This window comes from Mastomys coucha, unplaced genomic scaffold, assembly GCF_008632895.1.
Source record: "Mastomys coucha isolate ucsf_1 unplaced genomic scaffold, UCSF_Mcou_1 pScaffold22, whole genome shotgun sequence".
Taxonomy (NCBI): domain Eukaryota; kingdom Metazoa; phylum Chordata; class Mammalia; order Rodentia; family Muridae; genus Mastomys; species Mastomys coucha.
The window spans coordinates 105,900,398-105,919,865 of record NW_022196905.1 but is presented as its reverse complement, the minus strand read 5'-3'; the positions used below and the strand labels follow the sequence as shown (position 1 = coordinate 105,919,865).

The following is a 19,468-nucleotide window of genomic DNA, read 5'->3' as shown; positions in this document are numbered from 1 at the left end:
TTTATCAGGGCCTGCCTTAAATCAGAACTGCCTTTGAAAGCCTCAGTCACAGATTCATATGTCGGTACTAAACATCAGAGTATCTGTGAGTAACATTGTTCTTTGCACAGAAGCTAGGACGACTCTCTTTGAAAACATCCGTGTTCTGCCAGAGCATGGCTACCTGCACTTCTCCCAGGCTGTTCCTCAGCTGCTTTTGAGAGAGGCTTTTGAATTTTTAATGCCACCACTCTCTGGTGTTGCTGACATTTTCAGTTTGCTGTGCTCATAGCTTGAGTAGGAGAGTTCATGAGAGCTCATCTTCCCAGAACCTCAGCTTTGTGTCATAGGGCTGTTTATCCCACTAGCCTGGCTGCCTCAGTCCTGAGAGTCACACCAGCTCCAAATGGAGGGCTGTTCTGCCTGCTTCTTGGGGAACTGTATTTGAACAGTGTCTTGGTGTCTTTTTCTTGGCTGTGATAAGATGCCCTGACAAAAGCAGCTTAAGAAAAGAAGGGTTTATCTGGTTCCTAATTCCGGGTTAAAATGCATCTTGGCAGGGGCATCCCAGCTGTAGGACTGGAGACAGCCAGGCATGTCACATCCAGGCAGGAAACGGCTCACTTTGTCCTCTTAATACAGCCAGGGACCCAAGCCTAGGGAATGGTGCCACCCACTTTTAGTGTGGGTCTTCCCACCTCAGTAATACAGTCTCGGGCATGCCCACGAGTGGGTGATCCCCCCCGCCCCCCGGGTGCATCTAGAGGCTTGTCTCCCAGGTATTCCAGATCTGCCATGTGAACAGCTTGACACTGACCATCTCAAATAGTATTCACAGAGAGATTGGACTGAGGGTCCTAGGCTCCTGGTTTAAATGCCGGCACCGGGGCCACCACTTTATGCAGATAAAGGTACAAGGAGCATGTCTTTTAAAATTTTTTTTTTCTATTGAGGCATTTTGTGGCTAGGGCTGGATGAAGGCTTTGGAGCCATAGATCTGGGTTTGAATTTTTTTCCTCCTGTCATATCTATTTTTTCTTGCCTCAAGGAGAGGATGGCGATGCTACCTCCCGTGACAGTTTCCGGCATGAGTCTGTGAACCTGCTGGACCTGGCAGCTGGCAGAACCCCAGGCAGATAGGGACTACTGGGGTGCCAGGGAATCCAGTAAGACTGGGTATGTGTCATGGGCCAGATCTCAGCTGCTTCAGGTATGGCCTAGCTAGCTGCATTCAATATGGTCTGCACAAGAAAGACTCCATTCATTATGGGTGTTAATAGCCATTATTGACAGTGTGCAGATTAAGAGAAATAAAGAGAAATAAAGTTGAGTCATGGGCGCACAGTGGGACTGCAGTTGTAACTCCTCTGCCCCGTGCAGATGCTGCACTCTAGGTAGAGGAAACTCCCTGCCCCAGGCTCTAAGGTCGGCTGCCTTTACAGATGGGTCTGGGTTAATATATGTGGTCTCAGGTCCCACCCCACCCCTGGGTTTTCTTTTGTTCAAAGCCACAGACATGAGTCTTGAGCACCCACCTCTCGTCCCCTGGGCTACAGGCTCCCAGGTTATGGTCGTCCTGAATATAGCTGTGGAGGAGCCCTGGCAGATGGAAAGAAAAGCTTCTGGAATTGAGTGTATTGCCTGTGACAAGTCTGAGCCTGTGCTTACCTTATGGAGGAGTGCAGAGCTTGCCTATGCCACAGTTGTCCTTGCTAAGCTGTACTCCTATATTCACAGTGGCCCATCTGCCCATCTGCCCAGCTGCCCATCAGTGAGCATCTGGCTGCCATGCAGGCCACTGAGGAAAACCCCAGTGGCAGTAGCTCTAGTTGACTCTAGAGAACACCTACAGAGCCCACCCATCCACATCAGCCTGTTTGATCTCACTGGATATCCCTCCACCCCCAAATTGGGGTTCAGTCATGGATACCACCTAAAAGTCACCTCGAAGGGCCTCCAGGCAAGGCTGAAACGTTCCCAGAAAATATTTTAGAAGCCCTGGCAGAGGTCTCCTCCCTTCCCGGCATGGCATGGCTCTCTTGATTTTTTGATATAGGTGCTGGCAGATCACAGCCGGCCTGGCTCTCTGCAAGGCGCCAGCATAAAATCAAGAGAGCCAGGCCAGCTGCGATCTGCCAGCACCTATATCACGTGTTATGCAGTTTCTTCAAACCATTCCAGTGGGCTCCAGTGACCGCCTGTGATGCTTACTGGCCAGGGGTTTCCAAGCAAGTCAGTAGCACTCACCACAGGGAACCTGGGATTTGAACCTGTCTCTTGTCCTACATGGGTTCAGTTTACCCCTTGGGCCTTGTGATGCTGATCTCTGGCCACACCTGCATCCCCTCAGAGCCCTTTCATCCTTTCATTGAAGACAGATCATCTGCAGATGAGGGCTTTGTTCTCTAGGTCCCTCTGACAAACCTTGGGGCACAGTATATGAACCCTTGGGTCTTCATGGATACCCACCTAGCACCTAGCTGGCCAGATCATTTGAATCAACTCTGATAGTCAGTGGGGTGGCATGCCTCAGCCAAACTGCCCTCCTCACATCTTCCTTCCTGTCCCATGTGAACTCATGGTTGCCTCTTGCTGCAGGGTGCTCGGTACAGTGTGTGTGTGTGTGTGTGTGTGTGTGTGTGCTCGTACATGCACATGCTCCTCTGTGTTCAGTCAACTACTCTCTCACAATGGGTCAGCTTCCTGATTTTAGAATGTACTCCTGTGATCATCTCCCTTCCATCTCCAGAGGCACCCATGGATACATGGCTCCTGAGGTATTGCAGAAGGGGACGTGCTATGACAGCAGCGCCGACTGGTTCTCCCTGGGCTGCATGCTCTTCAAGCTCCTGCGGGGGTGAGTGGAACAGGGATGTCCTGTCCTGGGGGTACTTGGATCAAGTGGAGGTTAGCTCTGTGGTAGAGGACTTGCCTCATGTATATGGTGCCCTGGGTTCCACCCTCAGCGTGGGGGTGGGGAGATCACCTAATTACTACGAAGATGTCTTATTAAAGCAGGGCGTCCTTTAAGCCACACTGCTGTCGTAGGTGACGGTCACAGTCACTTTCCTGTTTTACTCAGGCTGAATTCTGTCCTGGGGGCTCAGAGCTCAAAGCCTGTGGCTTCATATTTTGTTCCATTGCCATGGGCCCATACAGTTTAAAGGAGGTCTTAGGTAAAATAAGAGAGCAAACCAGGAGGGCTTGGAAGCATTTCCACTGTAGGTGGTGTTCTGGGGCTAGACAAAAGTATTAAAGCACAGATGATTGTGGGGGGGGGGGGTCTCCCTGCCTCTGACCCCATGTAGAGATGGCTTCTCGTGATTCCTGAGCCTTGAGCATCTGGGGAGTTGTGGGGGCGGAGGATGAAAGTGCCAAAGGAGCCCTTCCCGGAAAGTCCACATTTCTCCCTGAGCTTGCTACAGCTGTGTCTGATGCTGATCTTTCTGTATTCTGCTAGGCTACAGGGATGATGATCTGGGCTGAAGGGATGTGCACCCCAAGGTGTGTCTTCCTCCTGGATGGTTGACAGCTTTGCTGACACCTGGGTGCTTTCTAGAGGTTTCAGCTGGCTTTCATGCCTGAAGCCCAGGCATGTCCTTCATTCTCACTAAAAGGTCCAAGAAAGGCTCTCGTCCCCACTTCCTATCCAGATTTCCCTCTCATCAGTTGCCAAGAAGCCTGGCCCCACAGCCTGCTGAGGGCTTACTACACCCCCTGGGAAAACTTGTTGAGTGTACCGTGGCCACTGTACGTCCTATTTGGTGCGTTTGAAGAGCAGTTGAACTCCACAGCCCTCCCAACTTGGCTCCAAGTATGACTCAGTACATCCTGGGTGCTTCCGTAATCCAATTCCGCTGTGGCCGTTGTATTTCCCGAGGATCTAAAATTATATTACCACTGAGAAAGTCGGGTCTGTTATTCCATAATTGTGTTACCAGTACCATGCTGGAGGAGACCAGGCACCCTTAATTTCTGAAGGGCAGACTAGCTGACCTGATTAGCGTTTATGCTAGCCAGAGGAAGCCATTTCCCAGGGAGGACCCCTTCTCCCTCCATACACACTGCAGGTTCAGGGAGGCACCCAGGAGCCCCTCCAGCCCCTCTGGAGATGCAGAGTCTGAGTTTCAAGAGTCCAAGTTGACTCACAGGATAAAAGAGATGAGAGTACCCAATAAAGTACTCCAGGGAATCCTTGCAAGCCTGGCAAGACTAGGATTTGCTTTTTCCTGGCCGTCCCTAGCTGTAAAACAGCCCATGCTTGTAGCCTGGAGAGGGTCTGTGATCACATGACTTTGTGTTTGAAGAGTCAGCTTGTCTAATTAACACCTTGGTCCTGTGCAGTGCAGCTGGGATTTGTGAGTCTCTGGATGAGCTTTACAGAGCCGAAGTTTAATCTGAGTCTGTTTGAATGAGAAGATAAAAGTCCTTGGCAGAGGCCTCCTCTCCTGCGGTGGCAGGTTTTTGTCACAGACCCAAAGGCCTCTGAGGATGGTCCTAGGAACAATTGTGGAGAGATGTGGGAGAGCTGGAAGCCAGAGAGGGGGCATAGCTCCGGTGACCAAAGTGCCAGACTGCAGCCTTAAAAAGAGCATCTCACAGAAGGCTGGTTCAGGCAGGACAAAGACTGACCCGGCAAGGTGGCTCAGCAGGTAAAGGTACCTGTCACCAAGCCTGAGGACCTGAGTTCAATCCCTGGAACCCACGTGGTGGAAGGAGATGAACCAACTCTTGAAAATCATCCTCTGATCTCTACCCACCCATGCACACATGCATGTGTATACATGCACACACACATATAACATACACATGCCCGTGTGCATGTACACAGATGCATACTTGCACACACACTCCAATGCACATATGCATGTGTGTATATATACACACATACTTGTACAGATGTGCTCCCAACACACACATGCCAGTATGCATGTATATACATGTATACTTGAACACAGAGACAGGTATACACACACACACATACACACACACACACACACACACACACACACGTGTGTGTGTGTGGGGAGCATGAGGATAAATGAGGATAAAATTGAAGACATCACTGAAGAATCTGTTATGTGTGCAAGCCTCTAGCTGCCCGAAGGACTGTTAGACTGTAAGACTTCTTAGCCAGTTCCAGGTCACTATCTCCTGATCTCTTCCTGAATCTGGAGGAGGACTCTCAGGCGTGCCTGGCAAGTGGGCTCTGATGCATTCTCCCCACCCAGGTTCTCTCTCCACTGCTCACTCAAAAGCCCTTCCAGGCAGTGGTATAACACCACAAGGTAAGAGCAGTAAATGAGTTCCGACTCGGGGGATTTCAGCTTGATACACATTTACTGAGTACTTAAAGCACACAAGGGGGCATGCCCAATGCAGAGGAGAGGAAGGCAAGAGAGAGGGAAGCTCCCCCGGGAGCTGGGAAGCTCAGAGACGGGAGACCCGCTCTGGACGAGTGGGGTGACTGTGGGAGATGGGGCTCTCAGGTTGGAGAAGATGTTTCAGGGACAGGGACGGCTCACCATTGGGGCCTGGTGACTGGTAATTGCTGTCTCTGATAGGGAGTGTTAGAGGAAGCAAGGAAGATCCAAGAGAGCATGGTGGCCTTGTTTCCTGGTGTTGGGGACTGAAGGTTTCTAAAGGGATGACAGGACCATGTGATCTGCAATAAGATGATTCTGGAAGCCCCATGTGATGGTTTATATATGCTTGGCCCAGGGAGTGATACTATTAGAAAGTGTGGCCTTGTTGGAGTAGGTGTGTCACTGTGGGTGTGGGCTTTAAGACCCTCATCCTAGCTGCCTGGAAGCCAGTATTCTGCTAGCAGCCTTCAGATGAAGATGTAGAATTCTCAGCTTCTCCTGCACCATGCTTGCCTGGATGCTGCCATGCCCCCACTTTGATGATAATAGACTGAACCTCTGATTCTGTAAGCCAGCCCCAATTAAATGTTGTCCCTTATAAGAGTTGCCTTGGTCATGGTGTCTGTCCACAGCAGTAAAACCCTAAGACACCATTATATAGTGCCAGAGGGACAGAGATACAAACGAGAGGCCCACAGAAAGGCCCCATGAGCCTGAGCTTCTGTGGCGGAGAATTGGAGGGACACAAGAGCGTTATAGAGTCCACACAGATAGTGCATGGACATCCATTCCAGGCACAGGGCAGGGTTTTGCTCTTGGAAAGGTGAGCCAACACTCACAGGCCCCATGGTAGGTCTTCAGAAGAGGAACTTGAAGCTAGAGAAATGGCTCAGGGGTGAAGGGCACTCACTGTTCTGACAGAGGACCCCGGTTCGATTCCCAGCACTCACGTATTTGCTCACGGCCACCTGTAACTGCAGTTCCAGGGACTCTGGCTCATTTCTCTGGCCTCAGCTGGCTCTGTGGGCACATGGTGCACAGATGGGTGCAAGCAAACATAAAGTACACATACAAATAAAGACATTTTAAAGAAGGAGGAACTAGGCAGGGGACCTTTCTTACCCCAGCTGTAAATGACAGTAAACGCCACCCATGAATCTTCTCCGGGGAGGCTTGGCACTGTTCTGCATCTTTCGCAAGTATCACATGTGGTTCAGAAGCCCCGAAACTGCCCTTCTGAGGAGAGAAAATGTCTGGGGCAGGATACTGAGTAGATAGAGCTTGGATCTGGAGGAACACTGCTCGCCTGGGCAGCCTGTTCCTTTTCTAGCCCATCTTAGGCTGGCCACAGCCAGACAACCAACCAAGCCTGGCTTCAATCTCCAGGGATACTCTGCACTCCTTGGGGATGGTTTTGGTTGTTATAGCTTGGATGGGCACTACTCAAGCATTCAAATGCAGAGGAGAGTCCCTGTCCCCAGCAGAATTGTGGGAACCAAGAGCTCTCCCTCTGGGGAAAACCCCTCCCCTGCAGGTATCTTTCATCAGGCTGGGCTGTGGCCTGGGGGTGGGGTGGGGTTAAGTGCCCCTGGAATTACTGGCTTTCTTCCATAGGGGAGATGGGACCATTTGTAGCTGTTTCAACTGTTATTGGCTCAAATTCCAAAAGGCATATTCGATGTGACATACAGTCTCTCTTGCCTTCTAAAATTAAATTGTGGGAGTGTTTAATCATAATGTCATATTGGTTTGGGCTCAGTGTCAACCCTGTGGGTTTGAAGTGTCTGTGGTAGGAGTGTGTGGGCCGCCTCAGTTTCCTGGCAGGTGTAGGGGGTGTGCTCAGCACTGAGGTATCTAATTAAGAGCCCTGTGCTTGAGCTCGGGGTGTGGGCTCTCTGTCTCCTACATTTCTCCACTGCGGTCGGTCGATCGGTCAAAAGCTGCCTGGTGCTGGGGAGCATGTCTCTGCACTCGGTGCTGATGACAGCCTGGCGTGGGACACATATTTACAGAGCCTGCATCAGGGGACGGCTGCCATCCTCGGTCTGTGAGTGCCACTCCTTCTCTAAATGGAGATGTTACTATCTGAGCTTCCCCACCCCCCCCCTTTAACATTTTCTGAAATAGAAAGCCAAGTCCCTGACTTGGTTCACAAAGAGTAATCAAGACCGTATTGGCAGCATATGTGCATGGAGCTCAAGTTGAACACTCAAGTGTTACCCGAGAGGCAGCACAGCGATGCAGAGCTGGAGACTGAGCATCCCATGATGCTTGCTGACTCAGATGTGGACCCGCTGAACTTGTAGAAGGGACCTGGGGACCTAGGGGTGAGCAGAAGGGTTAGCGTAGGAAGGACCTGGGGCTTTCTCTGACTCTGACTGTTTTGTGCAGCTGAAACAGAATCATAACAGAATTATAACAGACAGAATTGGGCTCAAGCTCCTGGAAGCCAGCGTTTAGTCAGCAACTTGAGGGACTTCCTACACCACCATTACAGACCCTGGCCAGGGTACAGTGTGAGAGAGCAGGAAAGGGGAGTGAGGAGAATCCTGGAAGCCAGATTCGCCTTTCTAGCTGGCCCTATGATTAACAACCTCAATCCCTTCCTGGGGCTGCAGCCCTCCTGACCTGGACTTTGAAAGGCCTCACCTTCTCACATGGCTGATACGTTTCAGCAGGATTTTGAGATGACCTTCGAACTGTGTTAGAGATCAAGTGTGCTGGCTTTGCACTCACAGCCATGAGCATACATTTAAGTTCAAGGTCCTTAGTGATCCCTCAAACAGTGAGAAACACCGTGAGGGGTTGAGGCAGTAGGACAGCAAACAGACAGGCAGGCAGTAGCCTGGCATCCTGCTCTCCGGACCTCAACACGACGATGTTTCTGAGGATTTATACGAAAGAGAAGCGTCTGAGTGTCAAGTGTGCTGATTGCAAGCAGGGTGTCACCAGGAGCAAGAGGAGGCTGTCTTCTGTGCTCTCAGTTTTTATTATTTTGTATTTGATGGTGTCTTGAGTAGTCCATGCTTGACTGGCAAGCTCAAATAGCTGAGGGTGGCCTTGAACCCCGGATGCTTCTGCCTCTCCCACCTCTCTTGCTGGCATGCACCACCACGCCTGACTCCATTTTCTTTTTTGAGCACAGTAATTGCACATTTTTCTCCTTGGAAACAAGGCAAAAAAATATTTCCAATCAAATCTATTTAAAGATTATAGCATATCCTTGGTTAGTGCCAATTTGCCTTGTGGGGATTTTTTTAATTCAAATCAGTGCATTTAGGAGATGGTGGTTCCTTGGTGGTTCTGCTGAGACACTGGAGTGCCCTCTCTCGCACAGAGGGAGAAAAGAGGAGTCTGGCACTAAGAAGCTTGGCTGCAGCAGGAAGGGGCAGCCTGGGGCACATGTGGCAATGTTTTCCACAGGATCTTGCTTCACCTTATATATTATTTACCTTGTAAAGGGGCGGGGTCACTACATAAGGCTGTCAAATACACGGATAGGCCATGTGTTCTAACTTGCAAATTCAAAATAACACTTAGTAATAAAATTTCCCTTGAAAGCTTGATTCTGCAGAATTTCAAAGACACAAAAAGTATGGCTCAACACTTGAAATGTCAGCACATTGGAAGCTAAGGCAGGAGGATGGAAGTGAGTTTGAAGACAGCCTGGGCTGCAAAGAGACCCTTCTCTGTGTGTGTGCATGTGTCTGTCTGTCTCTGTGTCTGTCTGCCTGTGTGTGGTATGTGTGTATGTGTTATGTATATGTGTGTATGTGCATATGTATGTGTGTGCATGTGTGTGTGTCTACCCAAGTATGGTATGTATGTGTGTATGCACACCTGTGTGTATGATGCATATTTATATGTGCTTATGTGTATGTATGCATGTGTGCATGTGTATATATGAATGTATATGTATGTGTATGTGTATGTATGCATGTGTGTATGTGTATGTATGTGTGTGTATGTACACATGTGTATGATATATATGTATGTATGAGCATATGAATGTGTGTGCATGTGTGTGGGTGTGTTATACAAGTGTATTACACTCCCATATGCTTATGAACATTGAGCACATCACAAACTCGTGGAGCCAGGCTCACCCACAGCTAGACTGTAGAAGCAACGCAGGTGTCCGTCAGCAGAGGCATCAATGAAGATGTCCGTCTGCAGAGGCATCAATGAAGACAATACAGAATTGTTTTCAGCCATGAGGGGAAACAAAGTTCAGCTGTTTGTGGTAAAATGGCTGCCCTGGAACTAATCACATAAAGCAAACTGAGTCCGTCCCAGAAAGACAAACATTATGTGTGTCTTGTTACTGTGGTCCCAGACTTTAGAGAGACATAAAAATCATATATGTGAGAATTACAGGAAAGAATTGAGCAGAGGGAAGAAAAGGGGGTGCATGGGGACAGTAGAGGGGATGGGGGCAGAGAGAGAAAGAGAGAGAAATGGGGCTCAGGGCAACATTATATATGTGCCTGTAAACAGCCTGGTGCAACTCTGTATGAGGATAATAGCTTAAAAAGTAAGAGAAAGAAATAGAAACAACACAGCAAAGAGGAGTCGTCCTTGGGGCTTACCAGGTGAGCAGGCCTGGGCTCTAACCTGACAACGGACTGCTGTATTTGGTACCTACTGTCACTGTCATGGTCTTGGTTCCTTACACTCTGTGAGACATGCATCCCAAGCCACTGTCTACAGCTAGGTGTGGTTATGGAAGGTTTGTGTGTTCAGGCCACAGTCGACCTCAGCTTTCCTGACTCCTCTTGGGTGAGACACATCTGGGCCTGCCGGTGTGGTCCTTTGTCACTGAGGCTGTGTTTATGGTGGGTGCCTGGCTTTTAGGCTGATCCACACTCGCCTAGGGACTCTCTGGAGGGATCCAGGCTGTTTTAGGAGCCAGACTGCAGAAGCCTGCACTGTAGCTACAGCAGCTCTCACCCCTCATGTGTGTGGCTGCCTGGGGCCTGTGTTCTGCTGGTGATTTTAGTAGAAGCACCCCTACCTCACTGTTATCATGTCACTGTCACTTCAGCGAGGACCAATGACATGTCAGGACCCAGTCTATTCTTCGGCTAGGCTTTGTTTCTAGAAATGGCAAGTGTTTGCGATCTCTGAATGTAGATGTATCTTATTTTACCCAAATACTGGTCAATGCCTGTGCTGGTTCTTAAAGCCATGTTCTAATAGAACTGTCTCTTATTTCTACAGCCACAGCCCCTTCAGGCAGCATAAAACCAAAGACAAGCATGAGATAGACCGCATGACCCTGACCGTGGTAAGCATGAGATAGACCACATGACCCTGAATGTGGTAAGACCATTATGGAGAGTTTCTGAGTTCCACAAATGTGCCATAGAATAGCATAAGGTACCACAGGGCTGGAGAGATGGCCCCATGGATAAAGAGCTTGCCACATAGACTGAGGCCCTGTGTTCTGATTCCCAGAACTCCCATGAAATCTAGATGTACTCGCTGCATTTGTAATAGCAGTATAGCTACGAATGTCTAGTGAGGATAGGGAAATCCCCAGAGGCCTTGGGCTCCTTGTCCTGGTGTGCACAGCAAAAAGGCAATGAAGACACCAGGTGAGAGACAAGGATGGTCACCCAAGGCTGCCCTTCTACCTCAGATGGGCCCTGTGGTACACATATTCCCACACCTATTTGAATACTCACTGTTTCTTGATTCATAGATTTGGATACAAAATAACAATAAAGACAGTTACAAAAACCATGTAACATATAGTATATAAAGTATTATAAAACAACATATATAAGACATAAAATATATCATGCAACATATGAAAAATATATATATAATATGAGAATTGTATCATTAAAGTAATACATGAAGATAACCATTCCTAGGGGAAATTTAGAAAGAAAGAAAAAAAGAGCAGAAATACACACCAGGGCAAAAGATGAGAGTTGTAAATGAATAGTAAGATGTGGATGGTGGGGAGCAGACATGGCTGCCAGATAAATGAAGAAATGACCCCCATACAGAAGAGGTGGAGGGATGCAGGCTCTTTAGACCTGCCAAAACCAGTCAGTAACCATTCGAGGTTTAATGTTAATCTGTTGTGAATTTGGTTTGTCCCTTTCCTAAGGGGCAGCCTTGACTTGGGTTGGTTGTGAGGCCACTGTCTTAGGATGGACCTTTGTAATTTGTTTTGTTTTGTTTTGTTTTTCCTCTGTAGAACGTGCAGCTTCCAGATGCCTTCTCTCCTGAGCTGAGGTCCCTCTTGGAGGGTTTGCTTCAGCGGGACGTGAGCCAGCGGCTGGGCTGCGGAGGAGGAGGGTGGGCCATCTTTCAGAGTCTCCACTCCAAAGGAAAAGGCTGGTCTCTTGTATCAAGTCATCACTAGGAGCCCTCATCATCCACTGGGGGGAGGGGGTCACGTGGCGAGTTGGTTGGTTGTCCATCTTGTTGCCCTTACAACACCAGATGGAAATGCCCTAAGAAGGGAGACGTTTGCTTCTGTTCATGGTTTCAGAGGAGTCTGGAGTCAAAGCACGGGCCAGTCCTCAGTGGGCAGTGTGGGTGGGGCTTGTACCTCAGAGCTGGAAGCAGAGAAGGGGAGCTGGGGGATTTTCTTCAAAGTAAAGCTCTTCTTGGAGTCAAACTCCATTTGCTAAAAACTTCAGCCTCTCCTCCCCACTCCCACAGTATAGCCAGCTGGGAAACCAGTGTTCAAATGGCTGGTGAGGGGAGGGCAGAGGATGGGAGGACGGGGGTGTGGGGAGAGGGAGAGGAGGGGAGAAGGGATGGGAGGGAGGGAGAGGGGGGAGAGAGAAGAAGGGAGCAGGAGGAAGAGGAGGAGAAAGGGGAAGAGAGGAAGAAGAGAAAAGGGAGAGAAAGAGGGTGAGAGGGAGAGAGAGAGAGAAAGGATAAGAGAGAAAGGGGGATTTCATTTTCCCTACCACATTCTGTGAGAACTGGGCGCAGCCTCTGTCTCTTCCTTTCATCTCCTGGGTTTGCTGTTTACCTGACCCTGAGCCCTCCTCTTTCCTGGGCCTTTTAGCCGCAATGTGCTCCCAAGTAGCTGCTCCTTAGAGAGGAGCCTTCGATCCAGCCTAATGTTGCAGTTATGCAGAGGCATGTGAAACTCCGAGGCTGCGACTTTAGGCTGTCAGCGCTACTCTGGGTACCTGTGGCTTCTCATCTCCCCCCCATTGCACCCCATTCCTCTTGTGACTGGCAGGGTGGTCCTCTGTGCTCCTGATCTCCTGTGTCAGCCGTTTCTTCCCTTTGATTCCCTTATTTCACTCTCTGATCATTTAGATCCCTAACTTATCTATTGATTTTGGTTTTGTTTTGTTTTTAGAAAGCTTTTTGGCAATGTTTGCTTCTCAAATGTCAAACTTTCCAGGGCTTTTCCCACTATTTGAATACACAGCTAGTTGTTGGGACTTGAGGATTCAGGGGTTGGGGACAAGGTTTGGTGTGGAGGTGAGTGTGTATGTGTGTGTGTGTGTGTGTGTGTGTGTGTGTGTGGTGTGTCTCCTTGAAGAATCTCAGTCCTGATGCTCACACACGCATGGGCACACACACATATACATATGTGCACACGTGCACACACACATGCACACATGTGCACGCGCACACACACACACACACACACACACACACACACACACACGAGTCCTGAGGTCAGTTTACTCTGCATCCATCCCAGGGCAGTTGCTCTGCCACCTGCTGGCATTGTAGATTACTCTGTCTACTCCCTTCTACCTCTGCACAGCCCCCTCTTGCTTGCCTCTCTGATGGGTATGTGTCTCTGTGCTCCACCCAGCATTTCTTGTGACATCACGGAAGGGAAGAAGCCAGGCTAGACTCCAGCCCCCTTGCTGGTTTGCCTGTCACACATTCAGCCTGCTGTGTAGAGACAACAGAGGGTACAGGCAGGAACCAACAAGGCCCCTCGAGTGTTGCTGCTGAGGGCATGGGTACCAGCTTTGCCTGGGGTCCTTCATCAGCTCAGGACTTGGCTCCAAGCACTTGTTAATGATTCAGGTCTGGGAGGAGCTATGAGGGAAGCAGGCACAGTGAGTGATGTGCTGGAGCACCAGCATGTAAGGGGCCTCAGAGGGAGGGAGGGAAGGCTTGGGGGGGGTCCATGCTGCTGTGGCTAAGGAGGGCAAAGACTTTGGAGTCTCTGGGGGTGGAGGAAGGGTAGGGGAAGAATAGCTCTGAGGGGCATTCTGAGTGAGTAGTGCTCAAAGCTGCCAGATCTGGAGCTGGGTGCTTGGGGCAGAGCACGGCTAAGGACCAGCCCACAGCAGCCATAGCTGGTGCAGGGAGACCTGGACTCTGCTGTGTGACCTCAGCCTTCATCCTGACGTTCAAAGAGTTTGTTTAGTCCACTCTGGGGGTGCATGTATTGTGGAGTTTCTGGCTAAGTTGGAGCCAGAGGCTTCAAGGTCCTGCCCTCTTCCGGTACTTCTGTCCATCACGGCTGACTGACATTTGTGGGGATACTTTAACATGATCCTCTCTTGCATCACTCTTCTTCAAACTGTGTTTCTGCATACAACTACATGGTATTGGATGCACATGTGTGTATCTGTGGGAACTGCCAGGCTGTCTTAAGCTGCAGTATACATCTGGGCAAACGGAACATCTTCCCAGGCCCAGTATTGATGTCTCTGATCACTACAGTGCTGTCTATGGTTTCTGAAAGACCACACACACTCACACAGTTCCATGCACATGTACATACACACATGCACACACACACATGTAAAAGTACACACTACACACACACACTCATAACACAGAGTTTCATGCACATATATACACACAGAGAGTTGCATGCACGTATATACACATGCAAACACACACTGTGCATATGTATATGTATACATGTGCATGTGACTCTCTATCCCTCTGTGTAAATGTGCATGTGACTCTGTGTGTGTATGTGTACATGTGCATGTGACTCTGTGTATACATGTGACTCTCTGTATGTGTGTAGATGTGCATGTGACTCTGGGTGTGTACATATGACTCTCTGTATGTGTGTACATGTGCATGTGGCTCTGTGTGTGTACATGTGACTCTCTGTATGTGTGTACATGTGCATGTGACTCTGTGTGTGTACATGTGACTCTCTGTATGTGTGTACATGTGCATGTGACTCTGTGTGTGCATGTGCATGTGACTCTGTATGTGTATATGTGTATGCAACTCTGTGTGTGTGCGCATGTGTATGTGTACCCACGATTCATGGGTATCTCCCTTGATGGATCTATACCTTGTATACTGAGGCAGGTCTCTCCCTAGAACCCAGAGCTTCCTGATTGGGCCTAGCTAGCTGCGTGCCCTGGGGCATCCCCAATCTCTACCTCTTGCTACCATGCCAGTATGACATTTACACGGGAGCCAGGGATCCTGATCAGGTTCCCATGCTCACACTGTAAGCTCTTTACCTCCTGAGCCATTTTCCAGCCTGCTCTTGGTTTCTGAATGAGATGGCACATTCCTGTGGTTCTTATTAGGAGACAGTTTGGTGCAGCACCTGTCCTCAGGACTCACTCTCTCTCCTCTTCCCCAGGGCACGAGAGTTGAAGGAGCACATCTTCTTCAAGGGTATCGACTGGCAGCATGTGTACTTACGGAAGGTATCCCTCCAGACCCTCTGAGCCTGCTCTCTGTCTCTCTGCTGCTGGCTTCCTGACCCTGTCCCTCCAGAGTCCCCACCCACACCAATCCTGCCCTGTCAACATGTCCTGCCTGGACTTATCAGCACGTAGGGGACATCCATAGGGGACTCCCGGGGGAGGCTCCTCTTCTTCTTCCTCATTTTCTTCATGTAGACCACATGTGCCTTAGTTTTGTATCTGTGGTTCAGCCAGCTATGGATGGAAAATACTCAGGGGAAAAAACAACCACAAGTGTGCCGAGCACATGTGGATCACACAGTGCGACACTGTGTCATCAGTGTCACAATGGCACAGACTGAGCACTACCCCCAGGACATTTACACAGTCACCCAGAGATTAACATCTACAGAGGGTGGGTGCAGGCTCTGTGCAAATCCTCGATGCTTGCCTGTGGACCTGTAACCAAGCCATGGCCTGGACAGGTCCTCTGTGGGGGCTGAGTGTCAACCATATAAAATTTTTGTTGATCTCCTCTCAACAAATGAAGAGAAGGCACAACACAACAATTCTCTGGATAACTGAGAAGTGTGTAGACTCAGACTCACACATGCAAGGAACATCCGACTTGAACGTAGATGGTTTTTGGCTCCATACTACCCCTTCTGAATTTTAAAAACTATTTATTTATTGATTGATTTATTTATTTAATGCTGGAGCAGTAACCCAGGCCCGACTCCCACTAAGCAGGTTCTTTCCCATGGAGTCACACTCCTTCGCCCTCTCCCTTGTTTTAAGCTCTGCTGTATTCTCTGCAGTACAGGGAACCACCCTGGTTGAATTTTTTTCCCAATTATTTATTTTATGTATGTGAGTACACTGCAGCTGTCTTCAGACACACCAGAAGAGGGCATTGGATCCCATTACAGATGGTTGTGAGCCACCATGTGGTTGCTGGGAATTGAACTCGGGACCTCTGGAATGGTTGAATTTTTAAAATGTGTGAAGCCTGCTGCAGAGTAATAGCCATTTCTACAGGAAGGGGGCACTGCCTGCCTACCGTGCCATGCTCCAATTACCCAGACAGCCAGCAATGATGAGGGCTGATAGTGTGGAGCTCTGGGTGGTCTGTGCTTTGTGGGCATATGCTTTCTGAAGGCCGGGCTGTGTTCTTTTTTTAGACTGTTGTCTTGGGGTATACAGGTCAGCTGATAACTGGGCCTTCCCTACTTATTGGATCTTGTAGTACCCGCCACCCCTAATCCCTCCTCGGGGAGAAGTCAACGCTGCAGATGCCTTTGATATCGGCTCCTTTGATGAAGAAGACACCAAAGGCATTAAGGTACACACACTCCTGGGTGTGGGGTTTCTGCTAAGCACCACTGTGTGTGGCGTTGGCTAGGCACTAACCCTCGTACCTGCTCGGCAAGAACTCTACTAGGATGGAGCTATATCCCTGGCCTCTGAACTCACTCTGCTGCCTATTGGGCCTTGAACCCCAGGTTCTCCTCAGCCTTCCCAATGTTGGGGTAACAGGCCACCCACCCTTCCTGGCTTGAGAAGAGAATCCATTAAACTTAGCAATGGCTTTAGTTTTCCCAGCGAAGCCTCAGCATCTTCCTCTCTCCTGATCATCTCACGCTGCTGAGTGGCAGAGGGAGGGCTCCCGTTGCTATGACTGGCATGTGGTATTTGCAGTTGATATCCAACTTGGGAGTGAGAGAGCATTCCACCCAGAGCAGAAGGATGTGTGGCTTTCAGGATTCTAAGTCTAGGGTCTTCCTGTATCAGGAGGAACTGTGCAGACAGCAGGAATCTCTGCCCTTGTCAATCAAGGGTGAGTTGACTGTGGTCTTAGCATCATCCCATGCATTCACCAGACACTGGGGCATGGCTCTAATTTTCCAAGTGGAGACAAGACATACTCACAGGGAGTGAGTCATGAGGGAAAATTACCATCTTCAAAATCCCAAGTCAGCAGGTCACCGCCTGCCTGCCTGCCAGCCTGTCATCTGCCCCTGACTCTGGTGGCTTATCCCCAAGCTTGGCTCTTCTCTGCTGCTTGAGTGTATCCCCACAAGTGCAGTCACTTTCTCACCTGAAAGCATCCCCTCCATCAGCAAACCATGGTTCTGTGTGTCAGACTCACACCTGGTACCTAGAGAGAGAATGGGGTGCCATGGCCAAGTCTGACAGGCCAGGGTCACAGGAACTTTCAAAACAGGAGTGTTGGGAGGGCGGGGTGAAGGCAGCAGCTGGAGGAAAATGAGGCAGGCAGGGGACAGAAGCAGATGTGAGATGGAAGCAACTGTCCACAGAGGCAACTGGGCAGAGCCAGAGGCCCCTAGGGAAGAGGCTGACCCCAGGAGACCACGGGGTTTTACAAGTGTAACCCCCAGGATGGAGCCTATGCTGGGTAAAGAGCCCACAGGAACATTGACGACCAAGTCGGATCCATTTTTGTGAGGTTTGGGTCAGTGACCTGGGGCAGCTGGAGGCTAGCAAGCTCCTCTAAGCATCTCACACCTGGGGCACGGGTGTTCAGGTACCACACATGGTGGAGCTGCAGTAAGGCCGGTCCACTTCCAGATCCACCCAAACATTTTCCCCATCAGACGCCCAGCTGCCTGTCAAGACTGGGCTTAAAGATGACTCTTCTCCGTTGATGCATTGATGCGTGTGAGCTACGAGCTGCCTGCCTTCTCTCCACCTGTCTCTCCACCTGTGATACAGGTGGTGGTTAAACCTCCAGGCATACAGTCAGGGATTAACCATCGAGGAGAGGATTGCGGTTGGGAGCGGGGGCGGGGTGGGGCAGGGAGGCAGCCTTTGTGGCCAGCATGAAGCAGGGAGCCAGAGCCATGGCCAGGGAGGGAGCTGGAAAGAACTCCGTACTTTATGATTTAAAACAGCTAGAAAGATGTGGTGGTTCATTTTCGGTTGGGCTTTTTGATTTTTTTTCTTCTTAAAAAGAAAATTCTCATGAGCTTATAGCAACATAAATTCCCCTCTCCTAATTTATTTCTTCCTCAGTTTTTTTTCTAATTTATTTATTTGAGATGAGCTTCTGCTATATATTCCAGGCTGGCATCAAACTTGGCATGTAGCCCAGGCTGGCCTTGAATGAGAAACTCCTCCTTGCTTAAGTCACAGGTGTGCCCTGCCCTGTTGGTCTAATTCATTATTAAAAGCCTGGGCAAAGTACACACATGAACTTTCAGAAGTTCCAGGAGTTAAGACCATGTGTCTGTACACAGTTGTGGTGGTTTTGCGAATGCAGAGTGTGTGTGTCCACTCTGGCCAGGAACTTCCTAGACTCTGCCATCCTATGGGTGCCCAGAAAGCACATACATACACACAAAGTTGTACACAAGCATGTACACATATATGCCATGTGCACACAAACAGGTATACATACATATATACACATACACGTGTTCCCATAAACATGTATACATGCATGTATACACAAATGAACAAAGACACGTGTATATAGTACATGCATACACATATAAATGTGTATACATGGATGCACACATGTATACATGGATGCACATACATATGCATGCCTCTTATCACACTCAGAACAACTGAGGACTTCTGCTCTGGGCTTAATTTGGTCATTTGAGTGGATGTGAGGATTTGAGTGGAAGCTCTTCTCCCTTCAGGGGCTCAGCCTCCTCTTTGCATTCTAAACAGCCTGCCTGCTACTGTCCTGGCCAGTCTTCTGTCTCCTAGAGGCAAGAGGATGACTGGTCTCAGAGAGGTTGTTCCAACAGGTGCAGCTCCCATTACCAGGGTTTGAGCTCTAAAGTCACTGCATTCTCCAGGCTTCCAAGTGGAGCCTGACTCAGAGGGCAGGACAGAGACATTTGAATTACTGCAGTTCTCAGATGCCCAGTGCCTGCACTCCATGACACTTGTATTTAAACACCCGTTCACGGTGATAGGTGAGTCAGAGTTTGTAAGATACTGGCAGACCCATCCAACAAACTTTCTCCTCTTTTCAGATTGTATGAGGGAGGCTAGTCAGCCAGCCTGGCTTTTCTCCCTTATTAGATTCTAAACACTATGCAGACCCATGTCTCCATTTTTACAAATACAGCACCCACAGTTGAAAGTTTACTTGGCCATCAGAATCTCTTATTATTTCTATTTAGAAATAATATTTAAAGCCCAGAGTATGTGGGGCTGGGAAGATACGTAATCAGTAATGTACTTGCTGTATATGAGCACTTCAGTTCAGAGTTGTAGCACATGTGTAGGATTTTAGTGTGGTGGTGCACACTCGAAACCCAGGACAGGGAAGTGAGGGGGAGGCAGAGACCAGAGGAAGCCTGGGTCTCGCCAACCAGCTGGCTTACTCAGTTGCTATTCACCCAGATTCCGTGAGAGTCTGTTCTATACATATAAATAAGTAAGTAAATATGGACAACACCAATGCCAGCCTCTGGCAAACACACACACACACACATACACACACACACACACATACATGCATGTACACAT

General features: G+C 49.2%; 1 protein-coding gene across 2 annotated transcripts in view; it reads left to right on the top strand.

The window, feature by feature from the left end:
• The window catches only part of Grk3 (G protein-coupled receptor kinase 3), a 103,321-nt gene that overhangs the window by 74,403 nt on the left and 9,450 nt on the right, over positions 1 to 19,468 (top strand). For both annotated transcript variants that reach the window (XM_031337428.1, XM_031337429.1), the window contains 5 exons: positions 2,729 to 2,836; positions 10,566 to 10,632; positions 11,557 to 11,657; positions 14,914 to 14,980; positions 16,206 to 16,301. In XM_031337428.1, the coding sequence (XP_031193288.1) occupies positions 2,729 to 2,836; positions 10,566 to 10,632; positions 11,557 to 11,657; positions 14,914 to 14,980; positions 16,206 to 16,301 (439 nt within the window). The remainder of the gene's footprint in view (positions 1 to 2,728; positions 2,837 to 10,565; positions 10,633 to 11,556; positions 11,658 to 14,913; positions 14,981 to 16,205; positions 16,302 to 19,468) is intronic.